Source organism: Oncorhynchus masou, unplaced genomic scaffold, assembly GCF_036934945.1.
Source record: "Oncorhynchus masou masou isolate Uvic2021 unplaced genomic scaffold, UVic_Omas_1.1 unplaced_scaffold_580, whole genome shotgun sequence".
In the NCBI taxonomy this organism is placed as follows: Eukaryota; Metazoa; Chordata; class Actinopteri; order Salmoniformes; family Salmonidae; genus Oncorhynchus; species Oncorhynchus masou.
The window spans coordinates 405,615-420,614 of NW_027012218.1; the positions used below are offsets into that span (position 1 = coordinate 405,615).

The window sequence follows — 15,000 nt, forward strand, 5'->3', positions numbered from 1 at the left end:
ATCCTGACTCAGGAGGACTGGAATGTGGTCCTGTATAACGGCATGGCCTCCACCTCTCCTCTCTCCTCTCTCATCCCTCTCTCTCCTCTCTCCTCTCTCATCCCTCTCTCTCCTCTCTCTGTCTATAGATCCTGACTCAGGAGGACTGGAATGTGGTCCTGTATAACGGCATGGCCTCCACCTCTCCTCTCTCCTCTCTCATCCCTCTCTCTCCTCTCTCTCTGTCTATAGATCCTGACTCAGGAGGACTGGAATGTGGTCCTGTATAACGGCATGGCCTCCACCTCTCCTCTCTCCTCTCTCATCCCTCTCTCTCCTCTCTCCTCTCTCTCATCCCTCTCTCTCTCCCTCATCTCTCCTCTCTCATCCCTCTCTCTCCTCTCTCTCTGTCTATAGATCCTGACTCAGGAGGACTGGAATGTGGTCCTGTATAACGGCATGGCCTCCACCTCTCCTCTCTCCTCTCTCATCCCTCTCTCTCCTCTCTCCTCTCTCATCCCTCTCTCTCCTCTCTCTCTGTCTATAGATCCTGACTCAGGAGGACTGGAATGTGGTCCTGTATAACGGCATGGCCTCCACCTCTCCTCTCTCCTCTCTCATCCCTCTCTCTCCTCTCTCCTCTCTCATCCCTCTCTCTCCTCTCTCTCTGTCTATAGATCCTGACTCAGGAGGACTGGAATGTGGTCCTGTATAACGGCATGGCCTCCACCTCTCCTCTCTCTCTCTCATCCCTCTCTCTCTCTCTCTCTGTCTATAGATCCTGACTCAGGAGGACTGGAATGTGGTCCTGTATAACGGCATGGCCTCCACCTCTCCTCTCTCCTCTCTCATCCCTCTCTCCTCTATCATCCCTCTCTCTCTCCTCTCTCCTCTCTCATCCCTCTCTCTCCTCTCTCTCTGTCTATAGATCCTGACTCAGGAGGACTGGAATGTGGTCCTGTATAACGGCATGGCCTCCACCTCTCCTCTCTCCTCTCTCATCCCTCTCTCTCCTCTCTCATCCCTCTCTCTCCTCTCTCTCTGTCTATAGATCCTGACTCAGGATGACTGGAATGTGGTCCTGTATAACGGCATGGCCTCCACCTCTCCCCTCTCCTCTCTCATCCCTCTCTCTCCTCTCTCTCTGTCTATAGATCCTGACTCAGGAGGACTGGAATGTGGTCCTGTATAACGGCATGGCCTCCACCTCTCCTCTCTCTCCTCTCTCATCCCTCTCTCTCCTCTCTCCTCTCTCATCCCTCTCTCTCTCCTCTCTCTCTGTCTATAGATCCTGACTCAGGAGGACTGGAATCTGGTCCTGTCACTCCTCGGCATGGCCTCCACCTCTCCTCTCTCCCTCTCTCATCCCTCTCTCTCCTCTCTCCTCTCTCATCCCTCTCTCTCCTCTCTCTCTGTCTATAGATCCTGACTCAGGAGGACTGGAATGTGGTCCTGTATAACGGCATGGCCTCCACCTCTCCTCTCTCCTCTCTCATCCCTCTCTCTCTCCTCTCTCTCCTCATCTCATCCCTCTCTCTCCTCTCTCTCTGTCTATAGATCCTGACTCAGGAGGACTGGAATGTGGTCCTGTATAACGGCATGGCCTCCACCTCTCCTCTCTGGCTCTCTCTCTCTCTCTCTGATCCTCTCTCATCCCTCTCTCTCCTCTCTCTCTGTCTATAGATCCTGACTCAGGAGGACTGGAATGTGGTCCTGTATAACGGCATGGCCTCCACCTCTCCTCTCTCCTCTCTCATCCCTCTCTCTCCTCTCCTCTCTCATCCCTCTCTCTCCTCTCTCTGTCTATAGATCCTGACTCAGGAGGACTGGAATCTGGTCCTGTATAACGGCATGGCCTCCACCTCTCCTCTCTCCTCTCTCATCCCTCTCTCTCCTCTCTCCTCTCTCATCCCTCTCTCTCCTCTCTCTGTCTATAGATCCTGACTCAGGAGGACTGGAATCTGGTCCTGTATAACGGCATGGCCTCCACCTCTCCTCTCGCTGCTCTCTACTTTGTAGCTCTGATGACGTTTGGGAACTACGTCCTCTTCAACCTGCTGGTGGCCATCTTGGTGGAGGGCTTTCAGGCGGAGGTAAGTGTTCTACTGGGTTCAACTAGTTTCTACCGGATTCTATGGGGTTTTACAGGCCAGGGTATCCATCTCTCTCTCCACCCCTCCCTTCATCCATCCATCTCTCCCTTCACCCCCCCTTCATCCATCTCTACGTCCATCCCTTCACTCTCTCACACACACACACACACACACACACACACACACACACACACACACACACACACACACACACACACACACACACACACACACACAGTTCCGCTGGCCCAGGAGCTTGTTTGATACTGGTTGTCCAGCTGTTGTTGTTTTCATCTGAACATCACAGACACACAGCTACACCTCTGGGACCTGATCTATTACACACACACAGACGCACACACACACACCTATCTATCTATCTATCTATCTATCTATCTATCTATCTATCTATCTATCTATCTATCTATCTATCTATCTATCTATCTCTCTCTGTCTCTCTCTGTCTCTCTCTGTCTCTCTCTCTCTCTCTGTAAAAAAACGTATTTACATAAGTATTCAGACCCTTTGCTATGAGACTCGAAATTGAACTCAGGTACATCCTGTTTCCATTGATCATCCTTGAGATGTTTCTACAACTTGATTAGAGTCCACCTGTGGTAAATTCAATTAATTTGACATGATTTGGAAAGGCACACACATGTCTATATAAGGTCTAACAGTTGGCTGTGCATGTCAGAGCAAAAACCAAGCCGTGAGGTCGAAGGAATTTTCCGTAGAGCTCTGAGAGCTCTGTCAGATCTGTGGGAGGTGACCAAGAACCCAATGGTCACTCAGACAGAGCTCCAGAGTTCCTCTGTGGAGATGGGAGAACCTTCCAGAAGGACAACCATCTCTGCAGCACTCCAACAATCAGGCCTTTATGGTAGAGTGGCCAGACGGAAGCCATTCCTCAGTAAAAGACACATGACAAGATGATGGTGGTGGTGATGATGGTATCTTCATCAGGGTGCTGCTAACAGGTCATGGTGATGATGGTGATGATGATGATGATAGTGGTGATGATGGTTTCTTCATCAGGGTGATGCTAACAGGTCAGAGTCCGACGATGAGAAACTGTCGACCTTAGAAGAGGAGGAGAAGATGAAGGAGCTGTATTCAGCAGGTATGCGCACACACACACACACACACACACACACACACACACACACACACACACACACACACACACACACACACACACATACACACATACTCGCTCCAGGAAAATGGGTCAATTCCAATTCAGTTTGAAATTCCAATTCAAAACTTGAATTCACTTCTTGATTTGGAATTGATTTGGAATTGAATTGGAATTCCATATTTGACATTCCCATTTGATGGAATTAATCACACGTAGTACCAACACTGCAGGATTTATTTTAAATGAATGAACAGGGTTCACAGGCTGACAGAAAGGACTAGATCAGTTGGATAACCAAGCAAGCACTCTGTCACGTAGGACCTATCTTCCTGTACGTGTCATCGGTGACATCATTACCACTCTGTCATGTAGGACCTAACTTCCTGTACGTGTCATCGGTGACATCATTACCACTCTGTCACGTAGGACCTAACTTCCTGTACGTGTCATCGGTGACATCATTACCACTCTGTCACGTAGGACCTATCTTCCTGTACGTGTCATCGGTGACATCATTACCACTCTATCACGTAGGACCTATCTTCCTGTACGTGTCATTGGTGACATCATTACCACTCTGTCATGTAGGACCTATCTTCCTGTACGTGTCATCGGTGACATCATTACCACTCTGTCACGTAGGACCTATCTTCCTGTATGTGTCATCGGTGACATCATTACCACTCTGTCACGTAGGACCTATCTTCCTGTATGTGTCATCGGTGACATCATTACCACTCTGTCACGTAGGACCTAACTTCCTGTACGTGTCATCGGTGACATCATTACCACTCTGTCACGTAGGACCTATCTTCCTGTACGTGTCATCAGTGACATCATTACCACTCTGTCATGTAGGACCTATCTTCCTGTACGTGTCATCGGTGACATCATTACCACTCTGTCACATAGGACCTAACTTCCTGTACGTGTCATCAGTGACATCATTACCACTCTGTCACGTAGGACCTATCTTCCTGTACGTGTCATCAGTGACATCATTACCACTCTGTCACATAGGACCTATCTTCCTGTACGTGTCATTGGTGACATCATTACCACTCTGTCATGTAGGACCTAACTTCCTGTACGTGTCATCGGTGACATCATTACCACTCTGTCATGTAGGACCAACTTCCTGTACGTGTCATTGGTGACATCATTACCACTCTGTCATGTAGACCTATCTTCCTGTATGTGTCATCGGTGACATCATTACCACTCTGTCACGTAGGACCTATCTTCCTGTATGTGTCATCGGTGACATCATTACCACTCTGTCACGTAGGACCTACTTCCTGTAGTGTCATCGGTGACATCATTACCACTCTGTCACGTAGGACCTATCTTCCTGTATGTGTCATCGGTGACATCATTACCACTCTGTCACGAGGACCTATCTTCCTGTATGTGTCATCGGTGACATCATTACCACTCTGTCACGTAGGACCTATCTTCCTGTATGTGTCATCAACATCATTACCACTCTGTCACGTAGGACCTAAGGTGTCATCAGTGACATCATTACCACTCTGTCATGTAGGACCTAACTTCCTGTACGTGTCATTGGTGACATCATTTCCACTCTGTCACGTAGGACCTATCTTCCTGTATGTGTCATCAGTGACATCTCTCAATACCACAAGGAGGACGCAAGTGAAGTTCAGTCTAGTGCCTTGTGACAAGCTTCACGTTGATAGGCCACTGTAGAGGGGATTTACGGTAGGATAACGTGTCTGTTTAGTTGGACAAGGGAACTGTTTAGTGGAACAGGGGAACAGTTGAGTCAAACAGGGAACTGTTTAGTCAAACAAGGGAACTGTTGAGTCGAACAGGGGAACTGTTTAGTCGAACAGGGGAACTGTTTAGTCAAACAGGGGAACTGTTTAGTCGAACAAGGGAACTGTTTAGTCAAACAAGGGAACTGTTTAGTCGAATAAGGGAACTGTTGAGTCGAACAAGGGAACTGTTTAGTCGAACAAGGGAACTGTTGAGTCAAATGGGGGAACTGTTGATCAGACTTATGGCTTGGGGGTAGAAGCTGTTCAGGGTCCTGTTGGTTCCAGACTTGGTGTCTTTAACCTGTCTGTCTAATGGCTTGGGTGTAGAAGCTGTTCAGGGTCCTGTTGGTTCCAGACTTGGTGTCTTTAACCTGTCTGTCTAATGGCTTGGGGGTAGAAGCTGTTCAGGGTCCTGCTGGTTCCAGACTTGGTGTCTTTAACCTGTCTGTCTAAAGGCTTGGGGGTAGAAGCTGTTCAGGGTCCTGCTGGTTCCAGACTTGGTGTCTTTAACCTGTCTGTCTAAAGGCTTGGGGTAACTGTTCAGGGTCCTGCTGGTTCCAGACTTGGTGTCTTTAACCTGTCTGTCTAAAGGCTTGGGGGTAGAAGCTGTTCAGGGTCCTGTTGGTTCCAGACTTGGTGTCTTTAACCTGTCTGTCTAAAGGCTTGGGGGTAGAAGCTGTTCAGGGTCCTGCTGGTTCCAGACTTGGTGTCTTTAACCTGTCTGTCTAAAGGCTTGGGGGTAGAAGCTGTTCAGGGTCCTGCTGGTTCCAGACTTGGTGTCTTTAACCTGTCTGTCTAAAGGCTTGGGGGTAGAAGCTGTTCAGGGTCCTGCTGGTTCCAGACTTGGTGTCTTTAACCTGTCTGTCTAAAGGCTTGGGGGTAGAAGCTGTTCAGGGTCCTGCTGGTTCCAGACTTGGTGTCTTTAACCTGTCTGTCTAAAGGCTTGGGGGTAGAAGCTGTTCAGGGTCCTGCTGGTTCCAGACTTGGTGTCTTTAACCTGTCTGTCTAAAGGCTTGGGGGTAGAAGCTGTTCAGGGTCCTGTTGGTTCCAGACTTGGTGTCTTTAACCTGTCTGTCTAAAGGCTTGGGGGTAGAAGCTGTTCAGGGTCCTGCTGGTTCCAGACTTGGTGTCTTTAACCTGTCTGTCTAAAGGCTTGGGGGTAGAAGCTGTTCAGGGTCCTGTTGGTTCCAGACTTGGTGTCTTTAACCTGTCTGTCTAAAGGCTTGGGGGTAGAAGCTGTTCAGGGTCCTGCTGGTTCCAGACTTGGTCTTTAACCTGTCTGTCTAAAGGCTTGGGGGTAGAAGCTGTTCAGGGTCTTGGTGTCTTTAACCTGTCTGTCTAAAGGCTTGGGGTAGAAGCTGTTCAGGGTCCTGTTGGTTCCAGACTTGGTGTCTTTAACCTGTCTGTCTAAAGGCTTGGGGGTAGAAGCTGTTCAGGGTCCTGCTGGTTCCAGACTTGGTGTCTTTAACCTGTCTGTCTAAAGGCTTGGGGGTAGAAGCTGTTCAGGGTCCTGTTGGTTCCAGACTTGGTGTCTTTAACCTGTCTGTCTAAAGGCTTGGGGGTAGAAGCTGTTCAGGGTCCTGCTGGTTCCAGACTTGGTGTCTTTAACCTGTCTGTCTAAAGGCTTGGGGGTAGAAGCTGTTCAGGGTCCTTGGTGTCTTTAACCTGTCTGTCTAAAGGCTTGGGGGTCTGTTCAGGGTCCTGGTTCCAGACTTGGTGTCTTTAACCTGTCTGTCTAAAGGCTTGGGGGTAGAAGCTGTTCAGGGTCCTGCTGGTTCCAGACTTGGTGTCTTTAACCTGTCTGTCTAAAGGCTTGGGGGTAGAAGCTGTTCAGGGTCTTGTTGGTTCCAGACTTGGTGTCTTTAACCTGTCTGTCTAAAGGCTTGGGGGTAGAAGCTGTTCAGGGTCTTGTTGGTTCCAGACTTGGTGTCTTTAACCTGTCTGTCTAAAGGCTTGGGGGTAGAAGCTGTTCAGGGTCCTGTTGGTTCCAGACTTGGTGTCTTTAACCTGTCTGTCTAAAGGCTTGGGAGTAGAAGCTGTTCAGGGTCCTGTTGGTTCCAGACTTGGTGTCTTTAACCTGTCTGTCTAAAGGCTTGGGAGTAGAAGCTGTTCAGGGTCCTGTTGGTTCCAGACTTGGTGTCTTTAACCTGTCTGTCTAAAGGCTTGGGGGTAGAAGCTGTTCAGGGTCCTGCTGGTCTGTCTAAAGGCTTGGGGGTAGACTGTTCAGGGTCGTGTTGGTTCCAGACTTGGTGTCTTTAACCTGTCTGTCTAATGGCTTGGGGTAGAAGCTGTTCAGGGTCCTGCTGGTTCCAGACTTGGTGTCTTTAACCTGTCTGTCTAAAGGCTTGGGGTAGAAGCTGTTCAGGGTCCTTGGTGTCTTTAACCTGTCTGTCTAAAGCTTGGGGGTTCAGGGTCCTGTTGGTTCCAGACTTGGTGTCTTTAACCTGTCTGTCTAAAGGCTTGGGGGTAGAAGCTGTTCAGGGTCCTGCTGGTTCCAGACTTGGTGTCTTTAACCTGTCTGTCTAAAGGCTTGGGGTAGAAGCTGTTCAGGGTCCTGTTGGTTCCAGACTTGGTGTCTTTAACCTGTCTGTCTAAAGGCTTGGGGTAGAAGCTGTTCAGGGTCCTGTTGGTTCCAGACTTGGTGTCTTTAACCTGTCTGTCTAAAGGCTTGGGGTAGAAGCTGTTCAGGGTCCTGCTGGTTCCAGACTTGGTGTCTTTAACCTGTCTGTCTAAAGGCTTGGGGTAGAAGCTGTTCAGGGTCCTGCTGGTTCCAGACTTGGTGTCTTTAACCTGTCTGTCTAAAGGCTTGGGGGTAGAAGCTGTTCAGGGTCCTGCTGGTTCCAGACTTGGTGTCTTTAACCTGTCTGTCTAAAGGCTTGGGTGTAGAAGCTGTTCAGGGTCCTGTTGGTTCCAGACTTGGTGTCTTTAACCTGTCTGTCTAAAGGCTTGGGGGTAGAAGCTGTTCAGGGTCCTGCTGGTTCCAGACTTGGTGTCTTTAACCTGTCTGTTTAAAGGCTTGGGTGTAGAAGCTGTTCAGGGTCCTGTTGGTTCCAGACTTGGTGTCTTTAACCTGTCTGTCTAATGGCTTGGGGGTAGAAGCTGTTCAGGGTCCTGTTGGTTCCAGACTTGGTGTCTTTAACCTGTCTGTCTAAAGGCTTGGGGGTAGAAGCTGTTCAGGGTCCTGTTGGTTCCAGACTTGGTGTCTTTAACCTGTCTGTCTAAAGGCTTGGGGGTAGAAGCTGTTCAGGGTCCTGTTGGTTCCAGACTTGGTGTCTTTAACCTGTCTGTCTAATGGCTTGGGGTAGAAGCTGTTCAGGGTCCTGTTGGTTCCAGACTTGGTGTCTTTAACCTGTCTGTCTAATGGCTTGGGGGTAGAAGCTGTTCAGGGTCCTGCTGGTTCCAGACTTGGTGTCTTTAACCTGTCTGTCTAAAGGCTTGGGGGTAGAAGCTGTTCAGGGTCCTGCTGGTTCCAGACTTGGTGTCTTTAACCTGTCTGTCTAAAGGCTTGGGGGTAGAAGCTGTTCAGGGTCCTGTTGGTTCCAGACTTGGTGTCTTTAACCTGTCTGTCTAAAGGCTTGGGGTAGAAGCTGTTCAGGGTCCTGCTGGTTCCAGACTTGGTGTCTTTAACCTGTCTGTCTAAAGGCTTGGGGGTAGAAGCTGTTCAGGGTCCTTGCTTTAACCTGTTGTCTAAAGGCTTGGGGTAGAAGCTGTTCAGGGTCCTGTCTTTAACCTGTCTGTCTAATGGCTTGGGCTTGGTGTCTTTAACCTGTCTGTCTAAAGGCTTGGGGGTAGAAGCTGTTCAGGGTCCTGTTGGTTCCAGACTTGGTGTCTTTAACCTGTCTGTCTAATGGCTTGGGGTTAGAAGCTGTTCAGGGTCCTTGGTGTCTTTAACCTGTCTGTCTAAAGGCTTGGGGGTAGAAGCTGTTCAGGGTCCTGCTGGTTCCAGACTTGGTGTCTTTAACCTGTCTGTCTAATGGCTTGGGGGTAGAAGCTGTTCAGGGTCCTGTTGGTTCCAGACTTGGTGCCTTTATTCTGTGTATTATACACTTTTCTCACAGTCCTTATAATTAGAGCACACCGTGACATCTGACCTCTAACCCCTACAGAGTTGAAGCTCCAGGCGATGATGTTGACTCCTAATGGCCTTCTGAATCCCCGAGCCTCCATGCCCCTCCCACCCACACAGTCACCGTGGCAACAACCGCCGCCACCATCGCCACGGCAACGCCCGCCACTCATCCTGCACACCTTGGCCACGCCCACAACTTGCGACAGCCAATCACGACGGGGCAGCGCCGTCTCTATGGATACAAGCAACACCCTGGACCCCAGGTCGCCGGTGAGTCATACACACACACAACACATACACAACACAAACACATATACACACACGCAAACACACATAGAAACACACACACTCTAGACCAGTGGTTCTCTCCTCGAGGAGCCCCAGATGTTTCACAATTATGTGGTAGCTCTGAACTCACCTGATTCACCTTGTCAATGGCTGAACTATCACACCTGATTCACCTTGTCAATGGCATCAAAATTGTTAGGGCCATGGGTCCCGCTCCATACAGCCATTTTCCAGACAAAGAGAGGAGTCACAAAAAGCAGAAATAGAGATAAAATGAATCACTGACCTTTGATGATCTTCATCAGATGACACTCATAGGACTTCATGTTATACAATACATGTATGTTTTGTTCGATAAAGTTCATATTTATATCCGAAAAATCTCAGTTTACATTGCCGCTTTATGGTCAGTAATGTTGTGCCTCGAAAACATCCTGTGAATTTTCAGAGAGCCACATCAATTTACAGAAATACTCATAATAAACATTGATAAAAGAAACAACTATTATACATGGAACTTTAGATAACCTTAACTTCTGTCCCGATCTTAATGCAACCGCTGTGTCAGATTTCTAAAAAGCTTTACAGCGAAAGCACACCATGCAATAATCTGAGTACGGCGCTCACACAGAAAAACAAGCCATGCAGATACCCGCCATGTTGTGGAGTCAACAGAAGTCAGAAATAGCATTATAAATATTCACTTACCTTTGATGATCTTCATCAGAATGCACACCCAGGAATCCCAGTTCCACAATTAATGTTTGTTTTGTTCAATAAAGTCCATTATTTATGTCCAAATACCTCCTTTTTGTTTACGCGTTTAGTAAACAAATCCTAACTCACGAGGCGCGGCAAAAGTTCAGACGAAAAGTCCAAAAGTTATGTTACAGTTCGTAGAAACATGTCAAACGATGTATAGAATCAATCTTTAGGATGTTTTTAATATAAATCGTATAATATATAAGATAATAAAAATGTTCCTACCAGAGAATTACTTTGTCTATATAAATGCAATGGAACGCAGGTCGCTCTCACGGGTGCGTGTGTGATCAGCTCATGCCACTCTGCCAGACCTCTTACTCAATCAGCTCTCATTGCCCCCACTTCACAGTAGAAGCCTCAAACAAGGTTCTAAAGACTGTTGACATCTAGTGGAAGCCTTATGAAGTTTAATATGACCCCATAGACACTAAATTTGATAGGCAATGAGTTGAAAAATTACAAACCTCAGATTTCCCATAGGTTTTCGCCTGCCATATGAGTTCTGTTATACTCACAGACATCATTCAAACAGTTTTAGAAACTTCAGAGTGTTTTCAATTCAATACTACTAATATGAATATATTAGCTTCTGGGCCTGAGTAGCAGGAAGTTTACTCTGGGGAAACTTTTCATCCGAACGTGAAAATGCTGCCCCCTATCCCAAACAGGTTTTAATGATTAGTTGACCAGTGGAATCAGGTGCTAGCTGTGGAATAGAATGGCTGGGGGTCCCCAGGGGAGAGGTTCGACTACCACTGTTCTAGAACATGGAACGCTGGTGGGTCCCAGAGGAGAGGTTCTACTACCACTGTTCTGTAACATGGAACGGCTGGTGGGTCCCTGAGGTACCAGAGGTACCAGAGGAGAGGTTCTACTACCACTGTTCTAGAACATGGAACTGCTGGTGGGTTCCAGAGGAGAGGTTCTACTACCACTGTTCTATAACATGCAATATAACATGCTAACACACACACACACACACACACACACACACACACACACACACACACACACACACACACACACACACACACACACACACACACACACACACACACACACACACACACACACACATCTTAACGTCTCTCTATGTTGTGCTGTGATTGGTCAGTCTCCATGGGACAGCCGGCGCGCCAGCTGGTCTTCTATTGGCCGAGGTCCCAGCCTACAGCAGCGGAGGAGTCAATCTAGTGAGAGAGATTCTCTGCTGTCAGATGGGGCGGGGTCAGAATGGTCCAATCCCAGCTGGGGTGGAGCAGGGAGGAGTCTTTCGACCTCCTGGACCAATCAGAGTATCTGACCGTGCCGATGCTCCGCCCACCTGACTGTAACGGGAAGACCTTTCACCTCCCTGACGCCGGGACCCTACGTTACTATAGTGACCACGAAGAGGAGGAGGAGGACGCTGAGGAGGTGAGTCTGTGTGTGTGTGTGTGTGTGTGTGTGTGTGTGTGTGTTAGTGTATCCCTCTGGACAGTGTGTGTAGATATATATTATGTATGTATTGTCTGTGTGTGTGTGTGTGTGTGTGTGTGTTAGTGTATCCCTCTGGACAGTGTGTGTAGATATACATTATGTGTGTATTGACTGTGTGTGTGTGTGTGTGTGCGTGTGTGTTAGTGTATCCCTCTGGACAGTGTGTGTAGATATACATTATGTGTGTATGACTGTGTGTGTGTTTCAGAGTGTGTGTTTGCGGGTGAAGCTGGTCCTGGAGCCCTATAAGCCCCAGTGGTGTAGAGATCATGAGGACTGGGCTCTCTACCTGTTCTCCCCATGCAACAGGTTAGAACACACACACACACACACACACACACACACACACACACACACACACACACACACACACACACACACACACACACACAGGCAGGGTCAAACACACACACACACATACACACACACACACACAGTCACACACAGTCACACACAGTCACACACACAGTCACACACAGTCACACACACACACACACACACACACACACACACACACACACACACACACACACACACACACACACACACACACACACACTCACACACTCACACACACACACACACACACACACACACACACACACACACACACACACACACACACACACACACACACACAGGGTCAAACACACACGCAGGGTCAAACACACACACACACGCAGGGTCAAACACACACACACACACACACACACACACACACACACACACACACACACACACACACACAGGGTCAAACACACACACACAGGGTCAAGCACACACTTTCATTTGTGTTTTTTTGTGTTTCATATATAAATGTTATTTTTCAATACCAGCTTCATCCAATATATATAATAATATATATAATAATACTATTATTATGGACTGGACCAGACTGGACTTGATGAGACTGGACTGGACTGGACTGGACTGGACTAAACTAGACTGGACTGGACCAGACTGGACCAGACTGGACTAGACTAGACTAGACTGGACCAGACTGGACTAGACTAGACTGGACCAGACTGGTCTGATTTAGACTAGACTGGACCAGACTGGTCTGATTTAGACTAGACTGGACTAGACTGGACCAGACGGGAGTAGACTGGGCTAGACTAGACTGGACTGGACTAGACTGGACCAGACTGGACTAGACTGGACTGGTTTAGACTGGACTGGACTAGACTGGACTAGCCTACACTAGAATGGTTTAGATTAGACTGGACTAGACTGGACTAGACTGGACTGATTTAATACAATTTAGACTAGACTGGACTGGACTAGACTGGACTGGTTTAGACTAGACTGGGCTAGACTGGACTAGCCTACACTAGAATGGTTTAGATTAGACTGGACTGGACTAGACTGGACTGATTTAGACTAGACTGGACTGGACTAGACTGGACTGGTTTAGACTAGACTGGGCTAGACTGGACTAGCCTACACTAGAATGGTTTAGATTAGACTGGACTGGACTAGACTGGACTGATTTAGACTAGACTGGACTGGACTAGACTGGACTGGTTTAGACTAGACTGGACTAGACTGGACTAGCCTACACTAGAATGGTTTAGATTAGACTGGACTGGACTAGACTGGACTTGGTTAGAATTGACTAGACTGGACTGGTTAAGACAATTAACTAGACTAACCTGGACTAGACTGGACTAGACTAAACAGGATTATACTAGACTATCCTGGACTCGACTGGACAGGACTAGACTAGACTAGACCAGACTGGACTGGGCTAGAGGCTCCAAGGATAAAGTAACATCTCATATGAATACTAGCTCGCTGCTGAATCTGACTTACGGAAAATGTATTGATGTGTATTGTCTGTGTCAAATACATCTAATAATATATCTCTCCCTCTCCTTCTCTTCCTCTCTCCCCTATCCCTCTCTGTCTCTCTCTCTGTCTCTCTGTCTCTCTGTCTCTTTCTCTCTCTCTCCCTCTCTCCCTGTCTCTCTTCCTCTCCCCCTCTCTCTTTTTCCATCCTCCCCAGGTTTCGTCAGTGGTGTCAGAGAGTGATAACTCACAAGATGTTTGATCACATAATCCTCCTTTTCATCTTCCTCAACTGCATCACCATCGCTCTGGAGAGACCAGACATACAGACACACAGTACAGTAAGACAATCAATCTGGAGAGACCAGACACACAGTACAGTCAGACCATCACTCTGAGAGACCAGACACACAGTACAGTCAGACCATCGCTCTGGAGAGACCAGACACACAGACACACAGTACAGTAAGACAATCACTCTGGAGAGACCAGACAAACAGTACAGTCAGACAATCGCTCTGGAGAGACCAGACATACAGACACACAGTACAGTAAGACAATCACTCTGGAGAGACCAGACACACAGTACAGTCAGACCATCACTCTGGAGAGACCAGACACACAGTACAGTCAGACCATCACTCTGGAGAGACCAGACACACAGACACACAGACACACAGTACAGTCAGACCATCACTCTGGAGAGACCAGACACACAGTACAGTCAGACCATCTCTCTGGAGAGACCAGACACACAGTACAGTCAGACCATCACTCTGGAGAGACCAGACACACAGACACACAGTACAGTCAGACAATCACTCTGGAGAGACCAGACACACAGTACAGTCAGACAATCACTCTGGAGAGACCAGACACACAGTACAGTCAGACCATCACTCTGGAGAGACCAGACACACAGTACAGTCAGACCATCACTCTGGAGAGACCAGACACACAGACACACAGTACAGTAAGACAATCACTCTGGAGAGACCAGACACACAGTACAGTCAGACCATCACTCTGGAGAGACCAGACACACAGTACAGTCAGACCATCACTCTGGAGAGACCAGACACACAGACACACAGACACACAGTACAGTAAGACAATCACTCTGGAGAGACCAGACACACAGTACAGTCAGACCATCACTCTGGAGAGACCAGACACACAGACACACAGACACACAGTACAGTAAGACAATCACTCTGGAGAGACCAGACACACAGTACAGTCAGACCATCACTCTGGAGAGACCAGACACACAGTACAGTCAGACCATCACTCTGGAGAGACCAGACACACAGTACAGTCAGACAATCACTCTGGAGAGACCAGACACACAGTACAGTAAGACCATCACTCTGGAGAGACCAGACACACAGTACAGTAAGACCATCACTCTGGAGAGACCAGACACACAGTACAGTAAGACCATCACTCTGGAGAGACCAGACACACAGTACAGTAAGACAATCAATCTGGAGAGACCAGACACACAGTACAGTCAGACCATCACTCTGAGAGACCAGACACACAGTACAGTCAGACCATCACTCTGGAGAGACCAGACACACAGTACAGTCAGACAATCACTCTGGAGAGACCAGA

General features: G+C 48.1%; 1 protein-coding gene across 1 annotated transcript in view; it reads left to right on the top strand.

Moving 5' to 3' along the window:
- The window catches only part of LOC135536232 (voltage-dependent T-type calcium channel subunit alpha-1H-like), a 106,214-nt gene that overhangs the window by 69,436 nt on the left and 21,778 nt on the right, over positions 1-15,000 (top strand). The window contains 7 exon segments of the mRNA XM_064962598.1: positions 1,917-2,072; positions 3,111-3,195; positions 9,101-9,333; positions 11,231-11,369; positions 11,372-11,532; positions 11,804-11,904; positions 13,601-13,724. Coding sequence (XP_064818670.1) covers positions 1,917-2,072; positions 3,111-3,195; positions 9,101-9,333; positions 11,231-11,369; positions 11,372-11,532; positions 11,804-11,904; positions 13,601-13,724 — 999 coding nt within the window.